Raw genomic sequence first — 16,144 nt, forward strand, 5'->3', positions numbered from 1 at the left:
ATATTTATGAGTTAAAAAGTCTCCAAGGAAAGCTAGCCTATTTGAGGAGGTTCATCTCAAATCTAGCAGGACTATGCCAACCATTCGGTCATCTCATGAAAAAAGGTGCTCCTTTTAATTGGGACGAAACATGTAGCGATGTTTTTAAAAGTATCAAGTCGTATCTAGTGAAACCTCCAGTTTTAGTAGCCCTTATACTTGGAAAGCCATTGATATTGTACATTGCAGCACAAGAAAGATTCGTAGGAGACCTGTTAGCTCAAGAGAATGATGAAGGCAAAGAAAACTCTCTTTACTACTTGAGTAGAACGATCACACCAAATGAGCTGAACTATTCGCCAATTGAAAAATTGTGCTTGGCGCTAGTCTTCTCAATTCAAAAGATGAAACATTATTTTCAAGCCTATGTTGTTCGTCTTATTTCTAGAGCAAATCCCATCAAGTTTGTTATGTCGAAATCTGTCCTTAGTGACCGACTAACAAGATGGTACCTCCAATTTCAACAGTTTGAGATCGTGTACATCCCTCAAAAAGCTGTGAAAGGACAAACATTGGCGGATTTCTTGGCAAACCATCCGATACCAGGTGATTGGGAATTAACTGATGAGCTTCCTGATGAAGATGTGATGTTAATTGAAGTTCAACCTCCTTGGAAAATGTACTTTGATGGAGCTGCACATCGTGGCGGAGCTGGAGCTGGTGTTGGCGTAGTGTCCATCACTTCACAAGAAGAGATCCTACCATTCTCCTTTACTTTGAAGTAATGTTGCTGAATACCAGGCGTTGATACTTGGACTTGAGATGGCCGTTGACATGAAGCAATTAAACTTACAAGTCTTTTGTGACTCTCAATTGGTGATCAACTAACTCTTGGGAAGTTATGAGGTGAAGAAACCCGAATTGCGTCCTTACCATGATTATGCTCTAAAGTTGATATGATGGATTGGAGACGTAACCCTTCAACTTGTGCATAGAACGGAGAATAAGAAAGCTGATGCATTGGCTGCTCTAGCTTCAACGCTAACCCTTCCTACATCAAGACACAAGAGTTTTAGTAAAGCCACACAAATCTGAAATTTTCAGTATGACAGAATTTAAAGTTAACTTCAAAAAATCATCTAGAAAGATTCTGAAGGTATTAAATCTTGAATTTCGGATATGTTGTAGACCTTTGTGTCTAGATTCGAAATAATCAAGCGGCTTGTGATTTCGTCGTTCCTACACCAAGACACGAGAGTTTTAGTAAAGCCGCACAACCCTGAAATTTTCAGCATGGCAGAATCCAGAGCTAACTTCAAAAAATCATCTAAAAAGATTTGAAGGTATTAAATTATGAATTTTGGATATGTTAGAGATCGAGAAGTCTAGTTTCTGGAAAATCAAACGGTTCATCATTTCGATTTTTCTACAATGAGATAAGATTTTTTTACGACAGATGTGTCAAGCTGTAAATAAAAATAATAATGAAAATCAGAAAAGGGAGGAAAATTACCTTGAATTATGCTCCTTTTGTCATAGGCTTGTAGCTCACGATCTGTAATTGAAGACAAAATTGTGGATACAATGTATCTATTTATAAATATCATGTGGTGGAAATAAAATCCTTCTCCTAGTTCAATTACAATTCCTTTTTTACTAGGACAATAAAAAAGGACATGAATTTAAAATTATATGGGACTACAATTCCTAGTTCAACTACAATTTGAACTTAAATGGCGTCATAAACTAAGATTTTGAGGCGGTGGTTTTATCATACTACAACTCCAATTTGGGATAAAATTTGCATCATAATATAAGATGCATATTTAATATGCTCACCTGCCACGACAACGTGACACGCGTCCTTCTCCTAGACTAATAGCAATTCCTTTTTTTTTTTTGGCTATGCTAAAGTAATTGAAATAAATACTCTCCTGACCGAATTGGTTTTCCTATTGCTAGTGGCATGTTTGCCACGTAAGATTAAAGGGGTCACATGCCCACTCCAATTACATATATTGGAGTCGGACAATAAATTAGAACACTGCATGGGTATGGTAAAGAAAAATTACTATTTAATTAATACTTCAAGTCTAGTCTTCAAAAGATAAAATATCTCGACAAGACTTGAAGCAAGGACATTTGTAATCATTTAAACTTTCTTAAATATAAATTTATAAAATGATTCAGATTATATTAAATTCATTAAATTATTAGTCCAAACAAATATTATGGATTGATATAATTGAGTTAATTTTTTAAATTCAATAAATATGAATTTAATTAAAGCCCGCTCCATAAAACTCATATGACATGTCACTTAAATCTGATTGGCCAAAGGGAGTCCTATTCCAATCACAACTCCCCTATTCTAAAACTATAAATAGAGGTCTTTCATAATTTAGAAAAGAGGACCAAGAATTCAAACAAAAAGCTAGAGAAAGCTCGTGGATCAAAAGCTGCAATTTCTCTACAAGTTCATGAATTGAAGAAGTCAAGATCAAATTCAAGAACGATCAAGATCAAGACTGCCGGATTCAAGATCAAGCTCGAAGCCCTTGAATTCAACTAGAAAGTCAAGATCAAGATAAAAGTTCAAGTCCAAGATCAAGATAAAGTTGAAGATCAATATAAAGTTCAAGATCAAGATAGAGATAAATCCCAAGTTCAAGATCAAGCTCAAGAGCCCTTGAATTATATTTGAAAAGACGAATTCAGATGAATTATAGAGATTGTAACACTCGCACTTAAATTAATAAAACGATTGTTGCATAATTTTCCGTTGTTGATTATTGTTTTCTCAGCGCAAATTTTATTGTCTACACTTAGGTTTCAATTATTTTTATTATATAAATATATATTTAGTCCTCCACGTCTTAGACATAGTTCTAGTGTTTGCTTTCTTCCAATGCTTCTTGCTAGTATTTGGAATGAGGCTGCTAATTCTAGTGCAATGACCACTAATTAAAGCCTAATTAACAATAGGAATTTAAGGGAATTCATACATGAAAATAATTTAGCTAAATAAGGTGGATGTTTTGTTTTTAAGAATGAATAATTAAAACTCTACCAATATATATATAAAAAAGCTAAATAAGAGGATATTTTTGTAATCAAATCACTTATTTTTAGGAGGTATGCAATGGTTATTATTTTTAGTACAACAAACTAAGCAATCAATAAAAAATAATGTCAAAATAACTAATTTCAGTATAACTTATCTCAACATAACTTATATTTAAATCCACACAGCTTAGGCAACATAAGTTCTTTTGTAATCAAACTTTACCGTTGAACCATCTAGCTGGTTTTGTACGTGGGTTTGCAGGTTAAACATGTCAATTTACTAGCCTTTTAAATACAGTGGAGTACTATATAATATTTGTGTAAAAGCTGTACTGAAACTCTGTTATGTAGGAAATGAAGTTTGAAAAATTAAAAAAAGAATAAATAAAAATGTTGATCACAAGTAGGTGCTTTATCCCCTTATTTATGCTTAACTTTATGTGAATGTTATTTTTAATATATCAAATCAAACGGTGTATAAAATAATTTATTCATAACTAATGTCAGCACTATTAATACATTTCATTCATCACAATTTTTATATACCTTACCAAACAACCCCTTAACTGACTTATAATATAAATATTACATTAACAATTAAAAATCTCACTTGTTATTACCAAGTTAAATCGAGTGTAAATTATTTACATTCAATACAAATAAATTTTACATGTTGCAGCGCATAATTTATCTTATTTCACAATTTCATCCAATAACTCAAACTTGGTATGTTCTATCCCAACTTGGTGTCTAGGACAAGGAAAAGACCAAAAAACAGGTAATAGATCGTCCTTATTACTACCACCAATTCTTATAGAAGTTCATTTCGTTCGCGAATTAAATTATTTTAAAAATAATTTTTAAGAGTAAAATGTTTAGATCAATTTATTTCATTTGAAAAATTAAATAAAATAATTTTATAGTCGATGAGATAAGATGGAATATTCCGGCTTATCCCATCGTACCAAACGATCTATTTAATGGTACGTGTACTTCTCTCTCTCTATATATTTTCCTTAGTCCAAAAAATTTTCACAAAAAAAAAAGTCATTTGTTTCTATGCATCATTTCTAGAGAGAGAAAAAAAAATCACACTACTGTTTAATACTTTCTAAAAGTCTTGTTATATAGTGATTGATGATAATACCTTAACCAATAGACAGTTACACTAATTTTGAGCTGCCTTTTTTTCCTTTCTAGCCACTGTGCATATTACAGGTACTGTGTATTTGAAAATCCCCATATTGTATTTGCTTTTTGGTCTGCAAAGGTAGAGTCTTTTTTAGTTCGAATTTGAGTTCTTGTAAGGAAAATTTGCTGTTTTTTTTTCCCTTTTTCTTTCTTGAATCTTCAATGACTTAAGGGTGTTTACCATTCGACTAACTTATGCTTTTTTTTTCTTCTTTCTCAATATGTTGTATATTTTGAAGACTTTTCTGAGGAAAAAAAGAAACAACTTTTTGGAGTTGGTGTGATTCTCGTGGTTCATTCTTCTTTTTATGGAGTAAAGGGTATTATTTGCTGTACCCAAAATGTTATAATTCATTTTGAATCTTGTTGTCTTTGTAGCTATTTCAAGATTCCATGGAACTTTGATCAGAGCATCAAATCTATGAATAGAAATTTATTTTTTTTGGGTGTTTGTTTTTTGACAAAGTTGTAAGAGTTGACCAAGTGGACCAGTGTATGAACTTTCTCCTTTTCATACTTACCAATCCTCTTCAACTTTGAACTTATTTTTGTTCTATATTTCCCCTTTTTCTCTGACATCTTTTAATTTAATTTACTCTTAAGTTACGAGTGTTCTTGATATGTTTTAAACATGTTCTAATTGATTAAAAAGTAGCTTAATTTACAATATTCTTATATGACTTCAGATGTTGGAGAAGACAGAGATGAAATTTGATCCAGAAGAAGTGATTGAGGAATTTGAAGCTTTGACCAAAGAAGCTGGGAAAGTTCAAGAAGAAACTCTTAAGAAGATACTAGAAGAAAATGGAAGCACTGTGTATCTACAACAATGGGGTCTAAATGGAAGAACTGATCCTGAGATTTTCAAGGCTTGTGTTCCTCTTGTCACTCACAAAGATTTAGAGCCTTATATTCAAAGAATTGCTGATGGGGATCTTTCCCCTGTTCTCACTGGAAAACCCATTACAACAATCTCATTAAGGTACCTTTTTTTTTAAAAAAAAAATTATGTATGAAATAAGTGCGCGTTATAATTATGCCGAGGGTCTATTGGAAACAAACGGCCTACCATCCAAAAAAAAGAAGAAGGATTCTTGGTGTATTTGTATAAAGATTTTCTTGGAAAGTTGATGGAAATTTTGTTTTGATTGCAGTTCAGGTACTACTCAGGGAAGGCCAAAGTTTGTACCTTTCAATGATGAATTGATGGAATCCACTATGCAGATATACAAAACTTCTTTTGCTTTTAGGAATAGGTAATGGAGTTTTGGTGGATTATCTTAAAATAATGCTTTGCAAATTGCAAAGTCATTTTTGGCATATGTGTTGTCTTTTTCCATATTTGTGCCTTTGTACTATCTGAAAAAGTGGGGACGATTCAGGAAAAGATAATGTTCATTATTCTTGTTTTTTACCTTCAAGCCACAATACTTCAACATCTTCTTGAAAATGAATTAATTTTGGTTTTCACCTCATCTGGAGTACTTAAATGTCACAGCTTTCTTTTATTGGTTGTCTCATACTATTTTCTTCTATTAGTATAGTTAGTACTGGTAATTAATTGAGTTCTGTTGTAGATATTCTTATTTTCAATTATTGTCATTTTTGCAGAGAATTCCCAATTGAGAATGGGAAGGCATTGCAGTTCATTTACAGCAGCAAGCAGTTCAAGACAAAGGGAGGTTTGGCAGCTGGAACTGCAACTACCAATGTATATCGTAACGCGCATTTCAAGAAGACAATGACGGCAATGCAAACCCCATGTTGTAGCCCTGATGAAGTTATATTTGGTCCTGATTTCCACCAATCTTTGTACTGCCATCTCTTGTGTGGGCTCATTTTTCGCGATGAAGTGCAAGTTGTCTCCTCTACATTTGCCCACAGCATTGTCCATGCTTTTAGAACTTTCGAACTAGTCTGGGAAGAACTTGTTGCAGACATAAGAGAGGGAGTCATCTCTAGCCGAGTCACGGTCCCTTCCATGAGATCAGCAATTATGAAATTACTGAAGCCTGATCCAGAACAGGCTGATTCCATTTATAATAAGTGTTCTGGATTAAGCAATTGGTACGGTTTGATTCCTGTGCTCTTCCCAAACGCCAGGTACATATACGGTATCATGACGGGGTCCATGGAACCTTACCTCAAGAAATTGAGGCATTATGCAGGGGAGCTACCACTACTGAGTGCAGATTATGGTTCTTCTGAAGGATGGATTGGTGCAAATGTCAATCCTAAGTTACCTCCTGAGCTAGTTACTTATGCAGTGCTTCCTAATATCGGTTATTTCGAATTCATTCCTCTCAGGGTAAATTTAGATGGCCTTGAGCCTACACCAGTGGGTCTTGCTGAAGTTAAACTAGATGAAGAGTATGAAATTGTTGTCACCAACTTTGCAGGTACAACTTTCTTGACCAAAATTATTATTATTTTGTCAGTGACTTCAATATGAATTTATGTTGCAAACATGATTTGTCATCATGAATATATTATGCATTATTGGTTCATGTAGGAGTACCATATTAACATTAAGTCATTGATTCAATTATTTGTCCTGAGCCTGACACTTCTGGTCTCTGGATTATTGGAATTTGTGTCAGTAGGTAAGAAGGACCATTAACCATAATACTTTTGTACATGATGGTGCTTGTGAGTTGTGACTTAGTATAAAATGTTCAACTTTTAAGTACTTTTTACTATACGCATGAAGACTTGCCAAAAAAATTTAATAGTTAAGAGTACTTTTCATGGCTTTAGATTCTTGATTTTTCAAGTAATGGCCAAAGTTTGTACATGTAATATGCAGGGTTGTATCGTTACAGGCTCGGCGATGTTGTGAAAATAAAAGGATTCCACAATGCCACACCAGAACTCCAGTTCATTTGTCGTAGCAATCTTTTGCTAAGCATAAACATTGACAAGAACACTGAGAAAGACTTACAGCTAGCTGTAGAAGCAGCAGCCAGGCACTTAGTAGACGAAAAACTAGAGGTAGTCGATTTCACAAGCCACGGGAACGTTGCAACTGATCCAGGACACTACGTGGTTTTCTGGGAACTCAGTGGTGAAGGGAGTGACGAAACACTGCAAGAATGCTGCAATTGTTTGGACAAATCGTTTGTAGATGCAGGGTACGTGGGGTCTCGGAAGGTGAATGTAATTGGAGCACTTGAGCTTAGAGTTGTGAAGAAGGGGACATTTCATAAGATATTAGATCATTTTGTAGGCTTAGGAGGTGCTGTTAGCCAGTTCAAGACTCCAAGATGTGTTGGTCAGAACAACAGCAGACTGCTACAGATACTATGTTATGATGTTGTCAAGAGCTATTTTAGTACTGCCTACTCTTGATGTTGAACTTGGATGTATCATTAATAATTGCACAAAATTGTTGCTCTTTAATTTGGATCTTTCATAGCTATTTGTCTCTATTTTGTGCATCATTCCAAAAGATACTAACAAAGAAATGTATACACAGTTATTAGGAATGACAAAATAAGTTAGTTGTTGAAAAGTTTACTAAATTCTGTATTTAAGAAAATACATATATTTATGTGAAGTTTGTACTCATTATTGTAGATATGTACTCATAATGTTATTTTTGTATGTTCATTCATGATGCATTGGACATACAAATAAGATAGTACAATTTATTGTTCTTCCTCTTCCAGTTTCAATTGTGATTTCAACTTTAATCTTCACTTAACCTACTTCAAAGGATATTCTCCATCGTTTGCAATAACACTCAATCCAATAACTTATAATGGAGCTTCTAATCGAGTTTATATATTTGGATATTGAATCGTGTGTTTGATTTGCCAAGATCAACTTCCGACTTTAATTTTTTAAACTGATATTGTAATTTTGGGAAGACTTCAGATATATAATGGTTTTTCAATGTTAGAACAAAATGTCTGATGTTTAATTTTTCTTGTTTCCCACCCAATGTCCAAATAAATCCGAATCACGCACTGCAGGGCCCATTCGAATGCGCTCCCCATGTTAAAAGTGTCATACATTATTGGGAGCATGAACACTAGATGTCTTGGTTGGACAAAAGGAATGGCAGATAATTAAAAGGGGACAGGAAAGTGGTTCTTTTATTAATAATAAAAAATGCGATCCACATTTGGTTTAAGCTGTCGGTAATTTGATATGGAGATGTCAAGTGTCTAACCAATTGACGGAAGTGAGTCAATTCGTAGGGGCCTCTTCAAATGAGGTCTCACAATACATGCAGTATGCATTTTAAGTTTTTTTTTTTTAACATTACTTAAGTAATTTCAAATAACTTAAGTTTGACTAGGAATTAGCTCATGAAATGTTCAATTTTTTTGAAATGAAGTTTGTGTATTTGTAAACTACGTAAAAAGTATTATAAGTCACGATAATTGACAAATTCAAAATTTTAAAAGATATATGAAAAATTTACGATCAAAGATAGATTTATTTGAATCTCGAAATTCGAAAAATGTAAGAAAGTATTCTCTTTTATCAATTTGATTTCTCACAATATTGAAAAGACTAAAACATGGTTTTTTTGGTACTCTATTTAATAAAGGAAGTACATAAATTTGGCGTATATCCCTACATTGTTTAAGAGGTAGAACCATATAAATGTGTGTCCAAAAGGAAGAAACCTTAATAAGATGAAAAAACAAATTGTATATAGAAAAAGGAGTTCTTGCTCTAATTGAGTATGCATTACGATGAAATAAAATAAATAAATGATGTTCGATATATGATATATCGAGCAAAGAAATGTGACTCTAATGATAATAAACTTAAGCAAATAGCACAAGCAAAGATTAGTACTACTAAGAAGGTAAAAAGCTGAAATATTATAAAGTAAATAGTTAATATTCCAGAATCCAGATCAACCGGCAAATGAGAAAAAGAACGTGATAGCAAAAGGAGATAAGAATGTGAATTAAGGATGATTTTAGTAGTTCATATGGTTGACTATTTAAATTTTTACTTTATTGGTCATACTTCGATGTAATTAAAAAAAAAAAATGATAACAAATAGTAAAAAGATAATCTTTTCATTTTATCTTTTCATTTTAATCATACACATATTAATTAGGGCTGCGTATCAGTCGATTCGGTTCTTGAAGTTTATCGATTTGGCTGATTGGTTATCGGTTTGTAGAGATACTAAACCGTTATAGAATCATTAAGATATTGTTTTATCGGTTGTCGATCGTTATCGGTTCAGTTATCGGTTTAACCGTTAAGATTTGACACACAAAAAAAATTGAAAATCACTTAGAAACAAGATGACAAACCAAATGAACCATTTCACATGAGTTCACAAGTTACATCTTGCTAAAATGGATCAAATCAACTCTTTTTTGTGCTTGGAAGTTCCTCTGATGTTTGTCTCCAACAAACTCGAAGCAGACAAAGAAGAAACTACTTTTATTAGGCTATCTAAGAAATCTTTTGCAAGTAAAATATGTAATAGTACTAACAGTAATGTGCCCCTTCCTTCGAACACCAATAGTAGGTGTCCTGCTTTGCCACTTGATGATAACAAGTGATGCATATTAAGTAATCAATATATTACTCTGTTTTGAAGCAAAAAAAAGTTACACCTTGCTAAAAACAAACACTTTTATATTGTAGAATAATCAAGTGTTTGAGATAATCAAAAATAAAAGTAGGAAACCAAATTCTAAGTCAAGGACTTTATATATAAAATGGTATAAATATAATTATTTTAATTTACTATTGGGTTAATGGTTAACCCGTTAAGAAAAAACCTCAAACCGTTAAGAATCGATAGCCCGATAACAAAAAAAATCAAAACCGTTATCAAAACCGCTAAACCAATAACCCATTATTGATAAATCAATAACTTTTTTTCGATTCGGTTTTAAACATCCCTATGTATCTTAGCTTATTATAGTAATTTAGTACTCCGTTCTTTTTTACTTGTCATTGATTATTTTTTAAAATTAATCAATATAAACTTTGACTAACATTTTAAGATTTATATTTTTTTTCCCAAGTTTGGTCTTGATATTCTTACGTGTCCCTTGTACAATCTAAGGAACAATATTTATTTAGTTAAAAAAAAAAATTAAAAAATTAAAAATTTATAGTACTTTAATATAATTTTTAAATATTAAAATTTTTATTTAAAAATATTTAATGTAATCTAATTTAGCGTTGAAAGTTAGTCAAAAATTTGACCGTTGAAAATGTGACTACTATTTTGGAAGAGAGTAAACATTCATTACAATATAATTAATTAATGTACATATATAACTTACTATTAAAAGACTAATATCCTACTAAGCACAATATAAAGCATTGTATTTAGGTATGTAATCACCAAGTTAAGACAAATAATAACTTTTAATCAAATCCAAACAATAGACTTCCCTATATAAATATATGACAAAATTCATTTGTTTTGTCACACAAAAAATCAGTGAACATGGATGGTGATACTGAAAAAACTCCCTCAAACAAAAAATCAGGTGTTGCCATGAAAAAGAAAACAGGAGAAATAGAAGAATTAGGTGAAGAAGAAGAAAAAATGAAGACATGGGATTGTGGTAGCCCTTTGTATGATTCTCATGAGTTGGTTTCAATATACTCTTTGATTGAAAAAAAATTCATGAAATTTCCATATCATAATAGATCTATAAGAAGAAATGTTCAATCTGCTCATACTTCATCATCAAGAATTGATCAAGAGGTTATTGATGCTTCAAAGAAACAAAAGAACATTGTCGATGGAGGAAGAAAAAAGAAGTTGAAATTGAGTGTTATTGCTAAGATTTCCTCTAGGATTATGTCTTGGAAGATGCTGAAGTGTATAAAGCATAATTGAAATAGGTTATGCTTTAGTGCTTTTCTTGTTTTTTTGGTATTTTTGTTTTCTACCTGGTGTCTATGTAGTCATTTAATTCTCTAATCGTTTGGTTAGATCATGATGAATTTAGATTTGAGTCGTGTTAGTCTCATTAAATGGTAGATCCATTTAATTAAGTAATCGTTTTTGGAAAAATTATAATGAATTTGAATTTGAGTCGTATATATATGTCTCATTAAATGGTAGCGTTTATAGTATTTTCTTGTAAAATTTCAAATCAAGAGCACAAAAAATTTATCCAGATTATCACAACCCCTCTATGGGTATATGCAAGTACATCAGAAATAAAATATACTGGTATTATGATAATATATGGACCCTCATTCCATCAAATCAGATATATATAGAAAAATAGTCCTAGTTAAAGCATGCACACTTTATTTTCTAAAAGTAGATAAGCAAACCCTATAGTTAAAAACCCTTCATTAATTAATGTGTTACAATAATAAACAAGAGAATCCAAATAAGAATTATTTTAAATGTTTCCTTCAAGATCTGATGAACTAGATGAATATTTGTCTCAATTACAACACGACTATACATTAGCAAGCTACTCTGAGAGCTTCTCGAACACTTATAATAATAATATCTATACAAATAACGAGTTATTTAAAAATCTTGCTTGTCCACCAATAAAATCGATCTCCTCTAGCAGTGCATATATATCAACATTTTCATTGCGACAAAACTAGTATGAATATCAAAGCTACCATCTGCATGTGTTACACATTTAATTTCATTCTGATTTGATTTATGTCATTTAGTAACATGTTTTTTAGTGAATGAACACCGCCTCATAATTTTTTTACAAAGAAATATATTTGGCGTTGGCTGCTTATTGTTCCAACATGAAGTGTTTCGTGCATTCCATTATTCTCAAAATGTCATATCCAAACATCTTCTCATGACATAATACTCATCAATGAAATATGTCTAATCGCCTCTACTTCAAACACGATAAATGATGCATATTCGTTGAACAATGAGATTACCTATTAGGGGTGACAAAATCAATTCCAACATACGTAACTCATTTGGATTATGATCTGTTGGTTAAGTTGATCGAATTAATGGGTTTGAACCCAAAATGATCCGTCAAACAATTGAGTCAACACGGGTCAAAATGTAACCCAACCCAAACGAGCAAAGTATATATATTATTTTTTCTCATTCTTAGCATGAAAATCTAGATATATATATATACTTCCAATTTCAGTAATGAAATATTTTGATAATTTACAACACTTAGTAATGCATGAGCTTTTTCCTCAAGCCATTATTTTTCTGTAGGAAAGAATTAATGTTAAAATCATGCTTGTCCGATCCATGCTAAACTGCATGAGGTCCGTTTTTAGACTCATTTCAAAGAAATAATGCATGCATGCCCCATTTTTGCACATTGTTTAAAAAAAAAAGTTTCTTTTTTAAAAAATAATTTTAAATTTTAAATTTTCACATGGAATATTTAAGAGAATCCTATAATATTTTTAAAAAATTCTTTATTTTCTTAAATTTTGTGTCAAGTCAAAATTAGATAAACATATTAAAATAGAGAGTATATCAAATTTGAGTTTGTTAATATTCAAAGGTAACGATTTTATAGATGGTTACATAAATATGAGTTTTTTTCATGGTGCAATGAATGATTAGAAAATAAAATAAAATAGTGGAATGATTTAAATCAAATGTTCCTTTATATTTAGGTCATCACTTAGATTTTCCCCCCTTCTATTTTTAGAAAAATTGTGCATAAGAGATTTTGAAAAACTATCCTTTTAGACAACGTTAGACTCATCATGTCTAATGTCTGTACATATATTGCTTAACCATAAAAAAGAAATGTTAAATTATTGTCTAATATTTATAATAACTTAGAAAAAATTTGGACTGATCAAATATTTTTCTCATAAAATGTTATCTCAAAATGAATTTTTGGATCATGATCTAAATAGTTAATAAATTACAAAAAAAAAAAATGAAGATTATTTATTAAAACTGAAAATTTTATAATTAACATATATAAGACTAATTATTAGGGTCTCACAAAAAGTAAATTCCAACAACGGCTTATTGGGCTAAACTTTAGCCGCTAAAGTAGGTCCTCGTCCTATTTTTGATGTCGCATACGCGTAGGTTGTAGTCACTAGTCCGGCCCATACGGATGGCCTGGGAATTCCCTTCCCATTTTACCAACAAATAATTGCCTTTTCTTAACACTTTATGCATAATCGACTCTCTCCGTTCATTTTTATTTATCACGGTTTGATTTGACATATTCATTAAAAAAATAATTAATGATATAGATATTTTATCAAATTATTCCCTATTAAATGTCTTGAAAAATGATTTGGAAAATAAGTATTTAATGTTGAGGATAAAACATGGAAAAAATTATTGTTTTTTCTTGATATGTCAGAAGTGACAAATAAAAATAAAAATTTATTTTAAAATGAGTGACAAGTAAAAGTGAATGGATCGGAGACACTATTTTTAAAGTCAAAGTCAACTAACTGATGCTTTTTTTTAAATTAAGAAATTCTCAACCAAACATTGAGAATGACAGCCAAAACAAATCCCAATAGATTATAACATGCATTACTATGTATTAACCAACTGATGCTTCTCCTTAACACAATTTTCCTAATCATAGTATTGCTTTGCCAACTATTTTTATCCCACAATAATTGTAAGAAATATAAATTACTACTTAATTAACTTTCCATATGTCGTGGACTTTCAAGATAGGTTGACTTCAAACATTTATAAGACTCATTAATTTTTACACTATTAGGTTAGCAATGACAGCATATACAATATAATCGCACAAAATGAGATTTGAAAAGGGTACTACGTACCTTATAGAGATATAAATATTGTTTTTGAAAGATTCTCAATTTAAAAGCAACAAATCAAAGTAATTATGAAAGTCGAGATTTATGCATCCAACCATTCAATGACTATATGGATAAAATTTACTCTAGATGATAATTTTGGGTAGCTTTCAGAGAAACAGTCAGGTAGAACAAGCAAAAAAGAAGTACGTTGATGAAATTGCTTTCGTTGATAATTAAAAAGTTGAATAGAAATTTAACAGTTCTTTTTCCAACGAAACAACTGACTTTGATTTTAGAAATAAAATGACAACAATTTCTTCAACTGTTCAAAAAATAAAATTTGCAAACACTTTAGTGTAAGAAATTATAGAAGAACTAAAGTAAATATCCATCCACTCAATTGATTAAATTAAATGTATAATAGATATTATATGTATGATCGTATATATAATTGATATATAATTTATATATATATAGACTAAAAAAAGTAAACAGTAAATTTGCTTTAGTATTTGTGTGAAGAACCCAAAACTGAAATGCTAATTAATTAATCAAACTAGTGTAAAGACGACAAGGTTTGCAACCACAATACAATGTCATTTAATTTCCGAATAATATTTCCTTCCGCCATCATCAACTCATCATAATTTATTTATTTTCGTTTAAATAACTCCAAATCTAAGTGTATATATGTCATCATCATTTTATTTTTTGAACCTCAAGATAACCCGCAGCCGCTACAACTTCTGCCATAGCCTTTGCCTTTCGGGTGAGCACTTTGTGCGCACTGGGTAAACCCCCCACTGTGTAATAGCCTGCAAACCACACAGGGGATGTAAACCGCACTAGGCAAGCCCTATGCGCATTGAGGAGGGATCGATCCGGGTCATCTGTGTGGATAACTACCCTCCAAACCAACTGAGCCATCCCGAAGAACGTCATCATCATATTATCATATATAATAATAGTAAATATTTTTTTATAATAACTCAAAAAAATAAAGTAGAGTCATCGAGGTTTAAATCACTTCAAATCTAGGTCTATTCCTTACATGAGCTATTGCTTTTAGGATAAATACACTCCTCTTCGAACCAATAGGCATATATTGTGAATTACATTTGATAACTTTGTGTAGCTTTCAACGAAAGAGTCTGGTGGAGTGTGCAAATTTTTTTTTCTTTCGATAGTGATGATAGCTTTATTTAAACTTTTAGTTGTTATACTTGTTAAAAGTTGAATACCGTAGGAAAATATAGAAATTATTTCTAATGAAACGGATTATTTTGCAGTAAATTAAATATAATGATAGTTGGATAAATTTTCTAAAACAGTTTAAATTAAATATATAAAAGAAGAAAGTGATTTGCAGGCAAAATGGTATATTAAGTAGGAAGATTTGCCAACTAGACAAAAGATGAACAAGTCAAACTTTTATAAAGCAAAAATAAGAAACTGCATGCGTTTAATCCATTTCTTTTGCTTTAAGGGTAGGTGACTTGTGCTAGGAATAATTATATTCTTCACCAAAAATAAAATAAAATAGAACAACACAATTAAATAAATATATAAACATTTAAAACAAAAAATTATGGGATGATGGAAATGTATTTCATAGTGAGAATTTATTGATAGATTTCATAAAGTAAACGATAAGTTTTAAATTTTAATACAAGTATGCATATCTCATTGAATCAGTATTTTTATTTTTTTTTGTCAAATTACTTATAAGGAGAATTGAAACCCTTAACTTAATTACTTTTCTACGTATTAGATACGAGACTCTCAACAGCCCACCTCAAGTTTAGGGTTAAACATTTGGAGCATAGATAATTCATTATAGGGATCCAACATCGATATGTAATAATTGGGAGTATATAAAAGTTGGTATTCTTATTCTGTATACAATTTGGTATTAAGAGAATATTTGTAAAAGTTGTAGAGTTGTAGGGCCAGTTTAGGTATCTTAAACTTTATAATGATGAGCCAATAGCATTTGAAAGATTTAATCTAAAAAGTGGAAAGCTGAGTCAGAAAACAGATTTTGATAAACAAAAGTGTCAGTTCCCTCATGAGTTTTATTTAGCTTTTTACTTTTTAGTAGTATATGATTTCATTTCTTCCCAATTCCCAAACAAAGTGAACAAAATAACAAAATTAATAGTACTCAGGTTTCACTCTTTTTACAAAAAAT

At 31.1% G+C, this 16,144-nt stretch overlaps 1 protein-coding gene across 1 annotated transcript; it reads left to right on the top strand.

Moving 5' to 3' along the window:
- Positions 1–4,890: 4,890 nt before the first annotated feature.
- Positions 4,891–7,627, top strand: LOC125815627 (jasmonoyl--L-amino acid synthetase JAR4-like). Its single transcript, XM_049495147.1, has 4 exons — positions 4,891–5,218; positions 5,391–5,492; positions 5,848–6,635; positions 7,043–7,627. The coding sequence occupies exons 1-4, from the start codon at positions 4,923–4,925 to the stop codon at positions 7,582–7,584; spliced, it is 1,728 nt and encodes a 575-aa protein (XP_049351104.1). The 5' UTR covers positions 4,891–4,922; the 3' UTR covers positions 7,585–7,627.
- Positions 7,628–16,144: the final 8,517 nt, after the last annotated feature.

Source organism: Solanum verrucosum, unplaced genomic scaffold (genome assembly GCF_900185275.1).
Source record: "Solanum verrucosum unplaced genomic scaffold, falcon-dt-bn FXZP01000261.1, whole genome shotgun sequence".
Lineage (NCBI taxonomy): Eukaryota > Viridiplantae > Streptophyta > Magnoliopsida > Solanales > Solanaceae > Solanum > Solanum verrucosum.